Source organism: Salvia hispanica, chromosome 5 (genome assembly GCF_023119035.1).
Source record: "Salvia hispanica cultivar TCC Black 2014 chromosome 5, UniMelb_Shisp_WGS_1.0, whole genome shotgun sequence".
NCBI lineage: Eukaryota > Viridiplantae > Streptophyta > Magnoliopsida > Lamiales > Lamiaceae > Salvia > Salvia hispanica.
In genome coordinates, this window is record NC_062969.1 from 33,688,731 (window position 1) to 33,704,623 (window position 15,893).

General features: G+C 35.8%; 1 protein-coding gene across 1 annotated transcript; it reads right to left on the reverse strand.

The window, feature by feature from the left end:
* Positions 1 to 283: 283 nt before the first annotated feature.
* Positions 284 to 13,451, reverse strand: LOC125187869 (CLIP-associated protein). Its single transcript, XM_048084513.1, has 19 exons — positions 13,059 to 13,451; positions 11,927 to 12,082; positions 11,733 to 11,795; positions 7,611 to 7,679; positions 7,299 to 7,464; positions 6,802 to 6,963; positions 6,435 to 6,532; positions 6,036 to 6,110; positions 5,891 to 5,959; positions 5,706 to 5,791; positions 5,453 to 5,570; positions 5,192 to 5,290; positions 4,770 to 5,112; positions 2,789 to 4,575; positions 2,505 to 2,606; positions 1,923 to 2,027; positions 1,750 to 1,824; positions 487 to 555; positions 284 to 391 (listed from the first exon to the last, which is right to left on the reverse strand). Exons 1-19 carry the CDS (start codon positions 13,389 to 13,391, stop codon positions 299 to 301), a joined length of 4,068 nt encoding a protein of 1,355 aa, XP_047940470.1. The 5' UTR covers positions 13,392 to 13,451; the 3' UTR covers positions 284 to 298.
* Between the last annotated feature and the right edge of the window lie 2,442 nt (positions 13,452 to 15,893).

A 15,893-nucleotide genomic window follows, 5' to 3' on the forward strand; every position in this document is an offset into this window, starting at 1 on the left:
CCCATTTACCAAAAATAGTAAAAGTGAAATGAGATATCTATTGTGGACATCCATTTCTGTAAAAATGACATTTTATGGTGGATGGAGAGAGTATTTCATAAACATAAATTTATAACGTCTCCTTGGTAAATCTGTGATGTTGGCAAACTAACACTGCATAGATCAGACATCCTTAGATGTCAAAGTCTTGAGAAACAGTGAACAATTGAAAAAATAAAAATGTACCACCACTTTCTGCTAATCTTATTCCTCAGATAGAATAGAAATGGGAAAGCAAATGGAACTTTATATCATAACTTTAAGAATTCCTCATGGATTTTACCTTTGTCAAACAGTTTATGCATGTCACAAGAGTTCTCTCATCTTCAGTCACAAGCAAAGGAACAATAACCTGCAACACAACAGAATAAAATGATGGAGGAATTTTAAAATTCGATTCCATATACCATGAAACTAGACATGTATATAAATCATAAATAATCTTACACTTAGACATCGGAATGGATCATACTGAGACAACACAATCATCAAGCAATGTTCTGATTCATTGGAGACCTAAATGTATACAGAAGAATGAGACAGTGAAATAGGACTGTATGAAAAGCACAGAGGCCATGATTGGTATGATTGAACGGAATGGTATTCCTACTATCAATCTATTTCTTTGCTTTATTTATTTCTTAGGAATTACCATTTCATTCCCTATGGGAATATCCATCCTTCCATTTATCCAAGGAATGGCAACTCCGTTCCATTTTTCTTTCTTCTTGTTTTAGATTTTAGCAAAATTATACAACCTTCGTCCCACAAGAATATGCACTTAGGCACGGGTTCTAATGCATAATTGGTAAAGTAAGAGAGAAGTAGAAAGAAAAAGTAATTAAGGTATTATTAGTGGAGAATGGGTCCCACCTCATTAGAGAGAAAAGAGTTCCCAAATTTCAAAAGTGCATATTCTTGTGGGACAGAGGAAGTACAACATATTATGTTATACTCAATTATATTTCAATTCTATGTATTTCAATATTATACTCCCTCTGTTCCATTGAAAATGACCCACTTTCCTTTTAGTTTGTTCCACTCAAGATGACTCATTACTAAAAATAGGAACACCTTTTATCTCTAATTTATTCCCCCTCTGACTCTCCACTCAGCACAAAAATAAAGTTACACAAAATTCCGTGCCGCCCAAAGAAGGGGTCATCTTCCTTGGGACGGCGGGAGTAATTTTTAAATTTCACAATAAAAATAAAATTTTGAAATTTTAATAATTGAAAAAATACTTTGCACGCACACACAGATCACACATATACACACATTATGCACACACCCCAGCACATATGCGCATACACAACACCAGCACACATAGAGACACACACACACACCAGCACACATACACACACTATGCACACACTCACACTCACACACATACACACTCTGTGCACACACATATACGTATGATCCAAAATATTTTGTAAAAATTTTTGAATAAATTAATTTTTGTGTTGGAATAAACATTAATTATTCACATTTCATTCCATTCCATTGCCTTTCTATATTATTTGTAGTCACCAAGCATAGAAATGAATCAACTAAGGAATAACAATTTCATTCCTTTTGTATTTCTTATCAATACCAAGCAAGAGAATGGAATGAAATTAGCATTCCATTCCCATGTTCATTTCATTCCTTCCTTATTCCATTCCATCATACGAAGAAGGGCCATAGAGCTTCAGGAAATACATGTACCTTCAGAACATTGTCCTTCGTCACACTAAGCAGCTTTTCAATTACAATCTCAACAGAATCCTCCATTGAATCCTTCTGAAAGAGGGAAAAAAACGCGCACAAGGATGTGCGGAGTGTAGTTACATACAAATTGACAGAGTACTAATTTCTGGACATGTAGACAGACCACGGACCTGATTCTTTAACATCTCAACAATGAGTGTCAGAGCCAGCTCGCTGATTAATGAGTCGGAATCATCCAGCATTTCAAGCACAGATGTTAATATCTGATTGAAGTACTGAAATATGCCATTTGTTTAGTAACCAGAAGCAAAATGTTGTAGAATGATTAACAAAATATGACAATCAAATTACTTGAGAAGCTAAGCAACAGTGTTGTTACAATTAAAGCAATCTATTGCTTAGCTTCCACAATCAAATGGATAACTGTGAGGATTTTTCAGGATATAACAGCTACTTCTACATAATCTATTGTCAATCTTTAATCCATATTTTGCGTTGATTTTCCACCTAGCAAGCATAACCAGATGGGAAACAAGTACTCCCTTTGTCCAATTAGAAATGAAACGTTTTCCTTTTTAGTTTGTCCCATTAAAAATGAAACGTTTCCTAAAATGGAAACATCTCTATCTCTACTTTTTCATCTCTCTTACTTTACTCTCTCTTCATTAACTCATAAAACAACACTACATAAAAACCTGTGTCGATTCCCAAATGTTACATATTTAGTGGGACAGAGGGAGTATTTAACATACCTTGTTCCAGACAGAGTGGTCATTACATATGGAAATTTCAATCAACTGTTGAAGTGCATGGAGTTTATTTTCTGAAGTACTGTCATCACTCCCATTGCATATCTACCAAAAGTAAAGAAAGCCTAAGAAAGATACGAATGAAGACTTCCACACCAACATTGCCACTGAGAAGCTCCTTGAATTATTACTTCAAATTACTTAAAAGAATGAGAACATGGCCAGGAGGAGAGTGGCAGATGCAAAGTTTTAAACTTTTGATTCAAGCAAGCAGAAGAAACACTCACCATATGAAGAATTTGAGGAATACTCGGTCCTGTTTCTGTAGAAGAATTCAATTTTAGAGAAGCAAGTTTAGGAAAACTTAGTAATGGTTCAGGTGAATGCTCATTGTCAACCCCAATGTCTAGAGACTTCTGCTGATGATCATATCCAATCAGTCCATTGATGTCCAAACGTGGTGACAAAGAAACCTCTGCATTTGGATGCTTATCTATTGCGGATAATCCCATATTATCACTGGAGATATTAGATGCATATTTTAAACTTTTGTAATTTGAAGTTGTAACATCAGCATTTGAGTTAGTCTCCACCAAATGATGATTCAAATTCTCCTGTGTATCATCAGAGTTTTGGTTGCCGATGGAACCTGTGATGAAGGATGCATCTTGAAGAGAGTTCCACTTCCTCCCACTATCACTGTCAATAGATCCAGAAGAATACCTACCAAACAACTGACTCTTCTTTGATGATCCATTATAGCCATCTTCAGAAGATGCTCCAACCATATCTGAAGGATCATATGAGAACTTGCCACGTTTCTCTTTCTTGCTTTGCAGAAAGTTCATGAGTTCTACCTCGATGCGAGGAGTATACTGCTTGAGGGCTCTTCTTAAGGAGTTCTGTTCTTGAACAGATAAGCTAAGAATGAAGTTCAATACCGCCACCGAGTCAAAGTGAGTATAAACAGATATTATGCATGTTATAGCTGCTTCCTTCAGTTTTGTATTTTTATCATGAACCAATGGGGTTAATTTTGCAAGCCATAGCTTAAGGATACCACTATTGGCAGAACCTTCAGAATTTGAAGCATGCTTATTAAATGAGCCAATAGCAAACTCGATAACAGCCAATTTTGCCTTGGGAGACCGTTGTTCGTCCAATGAACGCAACAGAGCAGGTAGGAGAGAATCGGTACCATATGTTTTGCCAACAATATCCAGTGTAGTTGAGCAAGGTTGCCTCACTAATTCCTTGGGATCAATCAACCTAGAAAAAACATGGGGTAGAATCCTCTCCATATAACTTTCAAATGGCTTTCTGCAAGCTGGAATAAGATCTGCAAGAGTTGAAAGGGCTGCCTGTGCAACTTTGTGATGCGGGTCATCCAGGTGTTGGAAAAACAGCTTCATGACCTTCTCAAAACTCTGCATTACTTCTTGAATACCTCTTGGCCCTTGCTGCAGAAGAGAACGAATATAACTAAATGCTGCCACCCGTGCATTCCAATCTGAACTAGAACTGAGCCCTTCACTTAGAGCATCAGTAAGAGAAGCTGGGCTTTCTGAATAACTTGAGAGATCACCCAGTGGGAGCTGACTGTCATCAAAGCTTCTCCTCCTGCCAGCAGACATTCGCCCAGCAGCAGTATTCTTCCTTAGAAGTGGACGCTGGAAATTTGGTATGTGATTACTATGTGACTCCCTATAACTAGCATCTCTGTATTGTGTCTCTAAGTATTGCCTATCATGAAAATTCATATGTCGCCTTGATTCTCTAAAATCAGAATTTTCTTCAGCAAATCCTCTATCATGTACCTTTTCTGGAGCCCTCTTGGCTGAGTAAGAAGAATGCGCAGACAGAAGATCACTTCCAGTGCTGTTATAATGTGATAGTTTACTTGACTCCTTAGAAGCTTGGATTTGTGTAATGATATCAGAAAGCATCAACCCTCCATTGCGATTGTTTCCTTTAGAGATACCAGATACTGGATCTGTTAAAGAATTTGTAAGACTATTTGATGCTGGAACCGCAAGGGGGAATGGTGGATCACGAGATGATGGAGGGTCAACTCCTGCACTAGGGAAAAGAAAATAAATAGCTAAACCATTCATAGTCATATAAAGACTCAGGAAAATTAGCATCGGCCATTCAAAAGGGATAAAAGTATTCCAGGAGTGGAGCAATTTTTTTACAATCAATATCAAAACAAAAGAGGACCATATAAATTATAAGACAAAATTTAGATAAGGGAACAAAACTAAGTACCTAGGTCCAAACTGGAAGATCGGCCTCTCTCTGATATATCCATGCCTCTCAGCATACTCTCTATGGCAGTAACCTTCTGCTTGCTCGAGTGCAACACACTTTCTAGGCTACGCTCTGCACCCTTGCCCATAGATTTTGCTTGAGAAAGTAGTAGTCCAGAAGTAAGAGACGTCCCTGATGATATACTACCACTTCTATTCATTGCAACTATTGCAGAAGTCCCGTAACCAGGTATATTTGAAGGTGTGGATGTATGAGTGGAGAATGACATGTTTGAACTTATTTCACGAATGGAAGGTGAAGCATGTCTTCTATGCATTCCTCCATCTTCATCGTTTATTACCTAGCACAAGATATTGTTTCTCAGTTAATGGTTTCACAATAACTGAAGGGTTCAAATGAAAGAAGAACAACATGTATACCCTTTGAACAACAGGATCAAAAGACATGAACAGGCGCCGGGAGCGATCAGGCCATGTTTTAGCAAACATTCTGTAACAGGTCCTTGCAGTAGATCGTACCTATTCACAGTAATGTAGCCAGTGAGATTGAAGTACAGTAAAGTGCGTCTGCAACTATCATAAACCTGAGATATGAATGCTGATTCATCTGATAATAAAAGGACGAATAGCAAATGACTGTCCATTCATATAAATACAAAGAGGTACATCAAGGAAACAAACCTCACTCATTGCATCAGCCACACAACATCTAATAAGATCTTCATAGAGGTCAGCCGACCGTTGTATTTCAGGTGCATCAGCCCAATATTCAAGTATAAGAAGCGCATAATCACAACACCTAATATAAGAAATCAAGGGGTCAGTACAACCTACAAAAAATAGGTACTAAGAAAATAAGAAACCAGTACCTTCATGCTTTGTACTGTATATAGAGTATAAGACAGCAGACTAGACTAAGAGAACAGAATAATACCTGGCACGGAGTATAGCATTGCGGTCATTCTTTGCAGAGTCAACAATCCGGGGAAGTACACGAGGAACTTTGCAATTGCGTAACATCTATAGATCAAAATATATTTCAAATATTAGAAGGATATAAAAATTATTTTATTTAAAAAAAAAACTAAAGACAACCTAACTAAAACATTAAAGCATTACCGTCTTTATGCAGTTATCAGCTGACTCTGCAATTACAAGCACTGTTATGACAACAAGCTTGAAAAGGACCTAAATACAGGAAGGATAGTGAGAGGCAAGATTAATTGTATCAACCATGAAAATGTGTACAAAGAGTTGTTCTCACCGGAATAAACATCTCAGCGCATCCCTCAAAATCCCCCAAGAGTTCTTTAGATAAGAAGTTTAACAAATGGCATGCCTAGCAAATGGAAATTACAAAAGTGAAAAGACCGAATGGATAAAACTTCAGCCAACAATTCAAAAATACATAAAAATTTCAGGTATGCATTGGAAAAAAAAAAAAAACCATTGACTCAAAACATCCATAGGATGCATGTATTTGCATCTCAAAAAAAAAAAATTCCGCATCTCAGAAAAAAAATCCGCAGGAAGGCTAGTAGTGAACAATTTAGAATTGAATGTCATGATAAATGATCAGTAACTCATCATAGTCTCATTCTTTTAATGTAAATGTCAACAATCTTATAGAAAGAATGGTTTATGTGATCACACAGGGCCAAACCTGCTTCACAATGCTAGAGCGCCGGTCAGATAATTGTGTGCTCAAAGGACCAATCAGCTGCTTGAGAAGTCCTCGGAAACCAGGGTAATCAGCTGCACCTGCTCAGTTATAAAAGAATGGTAAGCATTCCTGTAAATCCTGATCAACAAAATGATTTTACTTTGTCATCATAATTATATGACAAAATTACTATAGCAGGAACTATTCACTTCTGTATCATAACATGAAATTATCTATTCCACATATTACGAGGCTGTACTCATAGCATAAAGAACAAATTTTTATATCTGAGACAAGACTGGTGTTGATAAATAAAAAAAAAAGAATTGGCACCAGGGCTTGGATTATGGATTAGAAACGAACAGACCTCCAATAACAAGGCCTTCGATTCTCTGCATAGCAGCAATACGTATAGACCAATCTTTTTCAGGCACTAAGGTAGAAACTATCTTCTCAAACTCCCTTACAAGCTCTTTTTCTGAATATACTTTAATAGGTTCGACAGGCTTTTCTGTGATGTCACCATCTCCTGCTCAGTGTCAAAAGAGGCAAAAAGTTATCAAAACTTGAAGTAGAAATATATGTTGTCATTTATGCAAAAATGTAAAGTGTAAAGAGAATGAATATAGTTCCACAGTCTTGTGCGTTTGAATCGTAAACTGGTTTTAGGGATAGCAATTTATCTATACATAACCTCAGAAATTTAAGGCATTGCTTCATATGCTAAGAAAAAAAACTGGATTATATTATAACATATGATCTAAAGCGATGACTTACCAATCATTAAATTAGAAAAACAATAATAGCTAGATGACTATGCATTGAAAAACAATTTTGTAGGTAAGAACTGTCATGGGTACTAACCTCCAAAGAGAGAAATCTCACGTGACGTGTTTTTGGCTTTTGGGCTGCTTTTCTTTGGATTATGCATTGTAGGCTTAGTCTGAGTAGATGAGTAATTGCTTGCAATAGCATCCGAAGAGTGAATCTTGGGCTCAATTCTTTCCAGCCTGGCATTAATATCTCTTAACTGCAGCCAATGTGTGACAACAAAGCATTTAAGAAACCATTCAACCTCTGTTTTCTTTTAAAAGGGCTGATCAGTTAAAAAGGGGTTAAGGGTAACAAAAATGTTCTGTTTCATTCAATTGATACAAAAAAATGACCAACACATACCATTGGTGTAGGTAGATGATGTCGATTCAATTCTTCAAGGAACTGAGGCCCAGCCTGAGTATACATCTCCTGAGATGGTTCAAAAAAACAGGAAATGTGGCTCTTTAGCTCAGAAACAATACCACTAGGTAAGCAGATAGTCTAGAGCAACAATACCAAATAAAGCATCTAGAAATAGAATGGTACATATATACTTAAAAAAATCTGCAACAAATTCCTGAAGTAAGAGCTTCACGAAATCACATCACCCTGATATAAAGAACTTTTTGACATAAGATAATTAGTTTTGATTACTTTTACAACACATCCCAATTCACACGAGTAAATCAAACACCAGTCAATTCAAGCTACCAACACATTTAGTGCCCTAAACTTCTCCAAATTTGTGTGAATGGTAAAGTAGTAAAGTACTGAAAGAGTCTATGGTCAAACTGTCAAAACTGCCAGCTAAAAAGGAAAGATTGTTAAACACAATCTAAATTCATAAAATGGTCACTATTCTCATAACAATGTTCAGCTCAGTATTTGATAATAAGACAGATTGAACAGCTTCTCTGACACCAATTGCATAAAAACAAACAAAATCAATTTCAATTTAAACATAATATGCTCCCTCCTTTTTCGCAGGATACCACCCATAATGTCGTTGGTGTCAAACCTTTATAAACCCATTTCCACTATACAAGGAGCATAAGCATCAGTAATTGATTTTAAAGTTGGAGTCTTTGTCAGTCTTATCCAGAGACTAGAGAAAGACTGCCTAAATCAAGGATCAGAAACTATTTATTTTTTCTTCCATCTTGATATTAGTTTTAGTGATGTTTAAAGCACTAAAATGCATGGAATAAAATCAAGATACGTCCCAGCTTAGAAGTTTAAACCCTAATTCGACTATAATATAATATTACCAGTTACTTTTTTGTAACTATGTTCACTAATACTCCATCAGCCCCAGCTAAGATTGACACATTTCTTGGTTGGCACAGGATTTTAGGAGCTATTAGTTAATGTGTTTAATCGGAGAGAAAAAAGGTGGGTGTAAGTATTAAAATGAGAGAGAAAGAGAGATGAATTTTTTAATTGGAAAGAGAAAAAGTGGTTGGGTGTATTAATTGGAGAGAAAAAGTTGTTATATTATTTCCAAAAATAAAAATGCATCATCTTATCTGGGAGAGACTAAATCACTAAAAAGGAAAACGTATCATCTTAACAGAGGTCGGAGGGAGTATTTTCCATGAAAAGAACAGCCTGATTCCTCAATACTCTGACTACAGAGCATGAGGAATGTCTACCTTTATAGAACAAGTGATCAAGAATCCACTTCACTCACTGGTTAATGAATCGTGTTTTCTAGGGAAAGATGACAGCAACTGCAGTAGAATGTGGATGCAGTAGAATGTGGAGCAGTAAGTTGCACGTATTTAGTGGTTATTTGAGCATGAGAACGTGGAGAGGTTGATACATGAATTTAGATATTTGCTTGTAGTTTTATATATAACACATGTACGAAGAGGGTAATCATATTAGAAGTACTTTGCAGCAAGTGTCGAATTTGACAAAGGGTAACGAATGAATCTCCCTTTGTAGTTCTTTTAGCAATTATGTGTTGTAGTTAAAGAAGGAAGTTCCTCTAAATATTGCCATGTATTCAAAGTATTGTTGAACTTGTTCATTTCAATCTCTTACAATCATTCCATCCGCCTTTCACTCCACATCAAATGGCATGGTGAGCTTGGAGTGCCGGAAGACAAAAACTGTAGGATTGGCAAAGGCGGATGAGGTTCCTTCCATATATGGGCATGAAGTCCTCTAGTCGGTCCAGGATATCCTCGAGCGCACTGAAGCACGACTTTATGCGTTTACGTTCCCACCCCAGCCCTTGCCCATCAAGATTTTATTTGACGAGGTAGCAAGAACCCCTACAACCTTCTCTACCAACATGGTGCCAACATTTCTGCTGCAGTCCAGCCTTCCGCCACCACCACAGCCACAATTAAGACATCCCTAGTGTCTCTGAAAGTGGCACCAACACCTCTGCTTTCCAGTCACCACAACCACATCCAGTAAACTCTTTAAGTAGAATTGCCAAGGTCTAGAGCATGTCAGAAGTAAAGAAGGTCTTGGCTCTAAAAAGGCTTTCTAAACGCAATAATGTGTGAATCTCCCCAATCAACCACCAATTGGCTACGGCTAGCGTTGACAAAACTTGGAGATTATGGGATGTATAGACAAGTGAAGAATTGTTTCTCCAATAAGGTCATAGTAGGAGCTGTATATGAATTTACTCATAACAGCTCCTTAGAAGGCTTTGTCCAGTTTGATGTGCAGTCTTTGGAGTTTCGATGATTCTCCACATTTGTTCATGTTCTCAAGCTTGAGTATGAGCCTCCTCCGGACAGAGCAACGGGTTTAAGTTTCAATCCTAGCCTTGAGGGCAAGGCTGTTTTGACAAGGGGGCAATTGATAGCAACTGCATGGGCAGAAAGCTGCGTATATATAGTTGTTTATTTGAGTATGAAAACGTTGAGAAGTTGTATACATGAACTTAGTTAACTGCTTGTCATTTTATATATATAACACTTGTATTAGTCTATTAGAGAAGAGGGGAATCATATTAGAAGTATTTTGATAAAGGTTCCACTCTTTGTAGTATTTCATCAATTATGGGATGTAGTTAAAGAAGGAAGCCCCTCTGAATAATGTCATGAATTCAAAGTATTGTTGGAACTTGTTAATAAACATTTCAATCTCTTACAATCATTCCATTGTATAACTTATTTGCAATTCAACCACATTATTATAACAATGGTGTGATATGCTTCATATGCTGATATCTTGCCAACAGTCTAGCGAGCATCCTCCTTTCACTCCGTATTACAAGATGAATGACATATTTGCAAGTGTTAATAAAATGACACTATCAGATGCAAAAACCAGATGGCAACCATCAGATAGTAGCTTACTAACAGTAAAAAAGAAGATGATTCAAGGACATAGCAAAAAGAATAACAGTGTATTCTGAATGTACTACATACTGAGTACATAGCTCAGCAAGAAATTGATATGTTCACACCTAAATGGCCTAGATACCCCAAAATGGATACACTTGGAATACAATCTATGTTCCAAAGTCCAAACCCTGCTGAATGATTTTAATCTGGATATGTAAGACACATATAACCATCTATATCTAAACTTAAAATTACATATATGTGAAATTAATAGGAGTAAAGGTGGGGAAGATGGATAATTGGCTGCAACAACTAAATTTATGGACACTTTGAACTGAGATACATCACCCTATTTATAGATTGTACTAAACACTCCATGTTGAATTAAAAACTCTAACAAAATAAAGACTACTATACATACTGAAACAAGGAAAAGATAAACTAACTCAAGACTCCTAAACACACTAAAATTATGAAAAGATAAGTACACAAACTAAGGCATAAACTATGGAACAAGATGCATATCAGAAATGGATTCACACCTAACCGTTTAGATACTCCAAAATGGATCCACCCGGAATACTATCTATATTCCGAATCCAACAGCATTATTTTTACTCTGAATATGTAAAACATCTACTCCCTCCGTCCTTGAAAAGTATGAACTATTTCCTTTTTTAGTCCGCCCTGAAAAGTATGAACTTTCTAATTTTGGATACTTCTTTCTCTCTATTGAGGTGGGACCCATTCTCCACTAACAATACTTTAAAAACTTTTTCTTTCTATCTCTCTCTTACTTTTCCAATTATGCATTAAAACCCGTGCCAAACCATATGTTCATACTCTTTGGGGATGGAGGGAGTATAATCTAAATTTAAATTAAAAAACACCTACATGTGAAAGTGATATTGTCCTCAACCAAATGGCCTAGATACTTCAAAGTTCAAAATGGATCCACCCATAATACAATCTATCTTCTGAACTCAGCAGCAATATTTTACTCTAAATATGTAAAACACCTATAACCATGTAAATTTAAACTTAATAAAGTATCTGGATTTAATAAACATTCATCTTCAAAGCTTAGGTGGTGGTGTGGTGTCAGCAGTAAAAAAGAAGGCTATCATTGTTGGGAGTACAGGACAAAACAATACACAAAAACTTTCCTAACCTCAATACATGAAATTGCTGCTTCCTTAACACCAGGGTTTGGATCATTCAACATCTGCAAAATCTGATCCAAGAAGATAGCACAATTGGTGATTCATTCTTGTTAACGTAATCATGCAAAAAAACTTAACCATGAGTAAGCTTCATTTAAAATGTAAGCCTACACCACATAAAAATGAATAGAAGTCAACATACAGGAGGAAGAATGGCACGCTGAAGGGGCAGTTCTGTAGAAGCAAAAAGACTAATCGCTGATGTGACTGTACGAGCAAACTCTTCTCGAATTCTCCAACTTCTGTGCATCCAAGCGTAAGATCCTGCCCTTTCAACAATTATTGTTGGTGAAGAAACCTGCAGCAGAGTTGACAACCTCAATCTCAGAATGAATCTCATACAATTTTATTGTACATGGATCCCGTATTTTAGTTCATTCAGAATAAAAACTAAGACTCATTTGTACTCCCTCTGTCCGCGAATAGGAGTCCCGTTTTTCCATTTTGGTCCGTCCGCGAATAGGAGTCCCGGTTCATAATTAATTTAAATGGTAAAGAGACCCACATTCCACTAACTCACTCCACTCACATATCATTTAAAATTTATATATACAAGTGGGACTCATATTCCACCAACTTTCTTCCACCCACTTTTCTTAATATTTCTTGAAACCCGTGCTGGATAGGAATGAGACTCCTATTCGCGGACGGAGAGAGTATGATATAAGTCATACCTGCCCATTTTATTTTAATAAAACAACTCAAGAGGTATTAATGCGAGAAACAATGTACGAGTACGGTTAGTAAAGAACAATTGGTGATTCAGGTTCCATTACATTGCTAAAATCCTATATCACAGTAATGGCTTTAAAAAAGATAGAGAGTGAAATTAACCTTTTGTTAATCAAATAGGAATCCAAAAGTATTCATTACCATTCAAAAGAGATTTAAGCTCTAAATCACCAAATAAATAACTTAAAGAGGAAAATTCACAATCTTAGATAGGAATCTGTTTAACAGAGGCATGCTCAATTGAGGATTGAGAAAGGTAACAGTACTCTTACAGATTTGTTCCATTGATTTCAAAGTAGGGAAGTCTATAATGGAACTAGCGCGTGACACTTTGGATTTCAGGGGTTTGTAAACCCTAGATGTGGATAATTTCTACAATAGGTTGCAGGGGCAAATTTAGAACGTAGAAATCACACGGAATTGCGATTTTATTAAAACCCTAAGCAACGGAACCAATGCAGAAAAACCGAAAACAACAATTAAAGCTATTACCAATTGCACAAAATTAGAAAAGCAAGCATAAGTGCAGTAACAGCTGATACCTCCATGAGAGTGAGCAGCAGCCTCCGGGCGGCATCCCTAACCGGCTGCTTGGCGTCTCCGAGCCTCTCGACGACGGCGGGAACAAGCGCATTGAAATGAAGCTTAAAGTGATCGCCGGAGAGCACGGCGGCGGAGGCGAGCGCCTGCAAACCGCCCTGCGACACACGGAAGTTGTTGTCCTTCAAGAGATCTAGGCTGACGTCGACGAGTGACGTCACCTCCGAAGGGGACAGAGGCTTTCTAGAAGCTTCGAGGAGTTGGTAGAGGCGCTCGACGCCGGCCATTCGCTCCTTAGTGTCCTTGGCACGCGCCAGCTCCAGCGCCTCCTCCATTGGTGCGGCGGTAGGGGCAGTTGGGTGATTTCGCGATCGGATCTGCTCGGAGTTGGGGCGATGGGAGAGAGAGATGGATAAATAATACTCCGTCCAAATTAAGAGTCATTTTTGCCATAAAAGTCCGTCCCAGTTTAAGAGTTACTTTTAGAATTTTTCATATTTAATTATACAATTTTATCCTATTATTCATCAAAATTATATAAAAATGTCATTATCTACATTAAAATAAATTAAAACAAAAATCAAAAGTCAAAAGAGACCCACCTCCAACCAATTCCACCATCTCACTTCATTTATTACACACTCCACCATATCACTTCATTTATTACACACTTCAATTCTTTCTTAATATCCGAGCCATAACAATAAGTGACTCCAAATGTGGGATGAAGAGAGTATTACGTTTGTAACGAAAATCACAAAATAAGTCGAGAAAAATTTACGGTGACACTGACATTGACTCTATGAATACTGAGTGGGAAAGTAGGAGTATTCAACTTGTATTTTTAAATTCTAGTAGGAGTAATAAATACTCCAAGTTTAAGGTGACACGTATTTATGCTGACTAAATATTTTTTGTTTTAAGTTTTAATGTACTTATAATTTATAAAATAGAATAAATAGAGAGAGGAATAATATTTGGGAACAAAACGATTAAAATGAGAGGAGTAAAAGTGTTCCAAAATATTCACTTTTGAAAAATAAATACGTATAACAAATGAAATTTTTGTTAGAGTAATTCTTTTTGTTAACGGTTCCATCAAAAAATTAACGGTCATGTCACTGTGCAATTAACATTGATCGTTAGTTTTTTTACGGAACCATTAACAAAAGGACTATTTTAGCGACATTTTCATTTGTTATGGACCCGTTTTTAAAAAAAATGAATGTGTTTAATCAAATTCGTATTTTGGTTATATATTTAGTACCAAAATTGACCTTTATTCTTTTGTTTAATAAAATTGTGTGTTTATTTATTTAATGAGTGAGCTTTAATTTAGAACAATATCTGGTGAATATTATGTGAAAATAATTAATATTTGAATCGGCTTGAGGTTTTTTTTTTTATCTGATTATATTTTTTTGTACCATTTTCAACCTCTAGGACAACTTTTTATTTGTATCTCACTTCTCTTTCTCCTCTTTTAGCTTACTAGGAGTATCACTCGCTATATCTCTTAATTAACTTTTTAAACTAAAAGTCAACTTATGTTTTCCCACTGGAACAATGTATTTATGTTTAATTCGATGTTTAAAGTGATGCTTAAAATATTAAAGTTATTTTTGTATTTTATTAATCTACGGGAGACGTATAAATTTAATCATATAATTAATTTGTTTTTATAATTCATAATTTTATATACGGATATATATAGGATTGTTATCAATTGTTAACTAATTAGCAATTCCAAAATAAGACCAATTCGTAGTCATTAGATTAAGAGATCTAGTGGTTCAAATAATGCAAATAGATTATATTTACATTTTAAAATTATTAAATAAACTTAAAGCGTATTAATGTCAATATGGTAGTTAAAATTAACCATTTATCCTCTCTTTAAAATTATCTTAAAACTTTAAACTTGTGTAACTCTCCCGATTTAAATTTGAAGTTTTCGTGTACATGCGTTGAAATATCTATCATTGGGTTGATAAAACAAATTGACGCTTTTACCTTTATATATTACTCCCTTCGTCCCATAATAGGACTTTTATTTAGTTTGGACACGAGTTTTATGAAATATAAAGAAAAGTGGGTTGAATAAGTTAGTGGAATGTAAGTCTCACTTTTATATATACTCCATCCGTCCCATGTTGCTTAAGACGTTTCTTTTCGTTATAGAATTTAAGAAAGGTGTGTTTAATGAGTTAAATAAAGTAAAACAAAGTAGATGAGAGATTAAAATAATAGAGAGTAAAGTAAAAGAAAGAATAAACTCCCTCCGTCCCAAGATAAGTGACTTGTATTCCTTTTTGGGGTGTCCCACTATAAGTGACCTATTTCCATTTTTAGCAAAAAGTCATCTATCTTCCTTTATTCTCCACCTACTTTATTCTCTCTTCTCTCCTCTACTTTTCCCTCTCTCATACTTTACTCTCTCCACTTTAACTTATTTAAATACCATTCCTTAAATCCCGTGCCCAAAAGAAGTAGGTCACTTATCTTGGGACGAAGGGAGTAGGTAAATTTAGTGGAAGGTGAGTCCTAATTTTATATATTAGTTTTTATAATGATATGTGAATGAGATAAGTTACTGAAATGTAGGTGTATTACTAAAAATGGTAAAAAGTAAATGAGACTTGTATTGGTGAACGGACGAAAATAACAAAATACGACACTCATTGGTAGACGGAGAGAATATTAATTTTAAATATGTAATAACGTAGTATTCCATAAGAAATTTTAGTTTTATTTTATCAAATTTGAACTATATACTTACGTATTTATATCATCTAACATTATATAGAAATTTGAACCATATAAAATATGTATAAAAA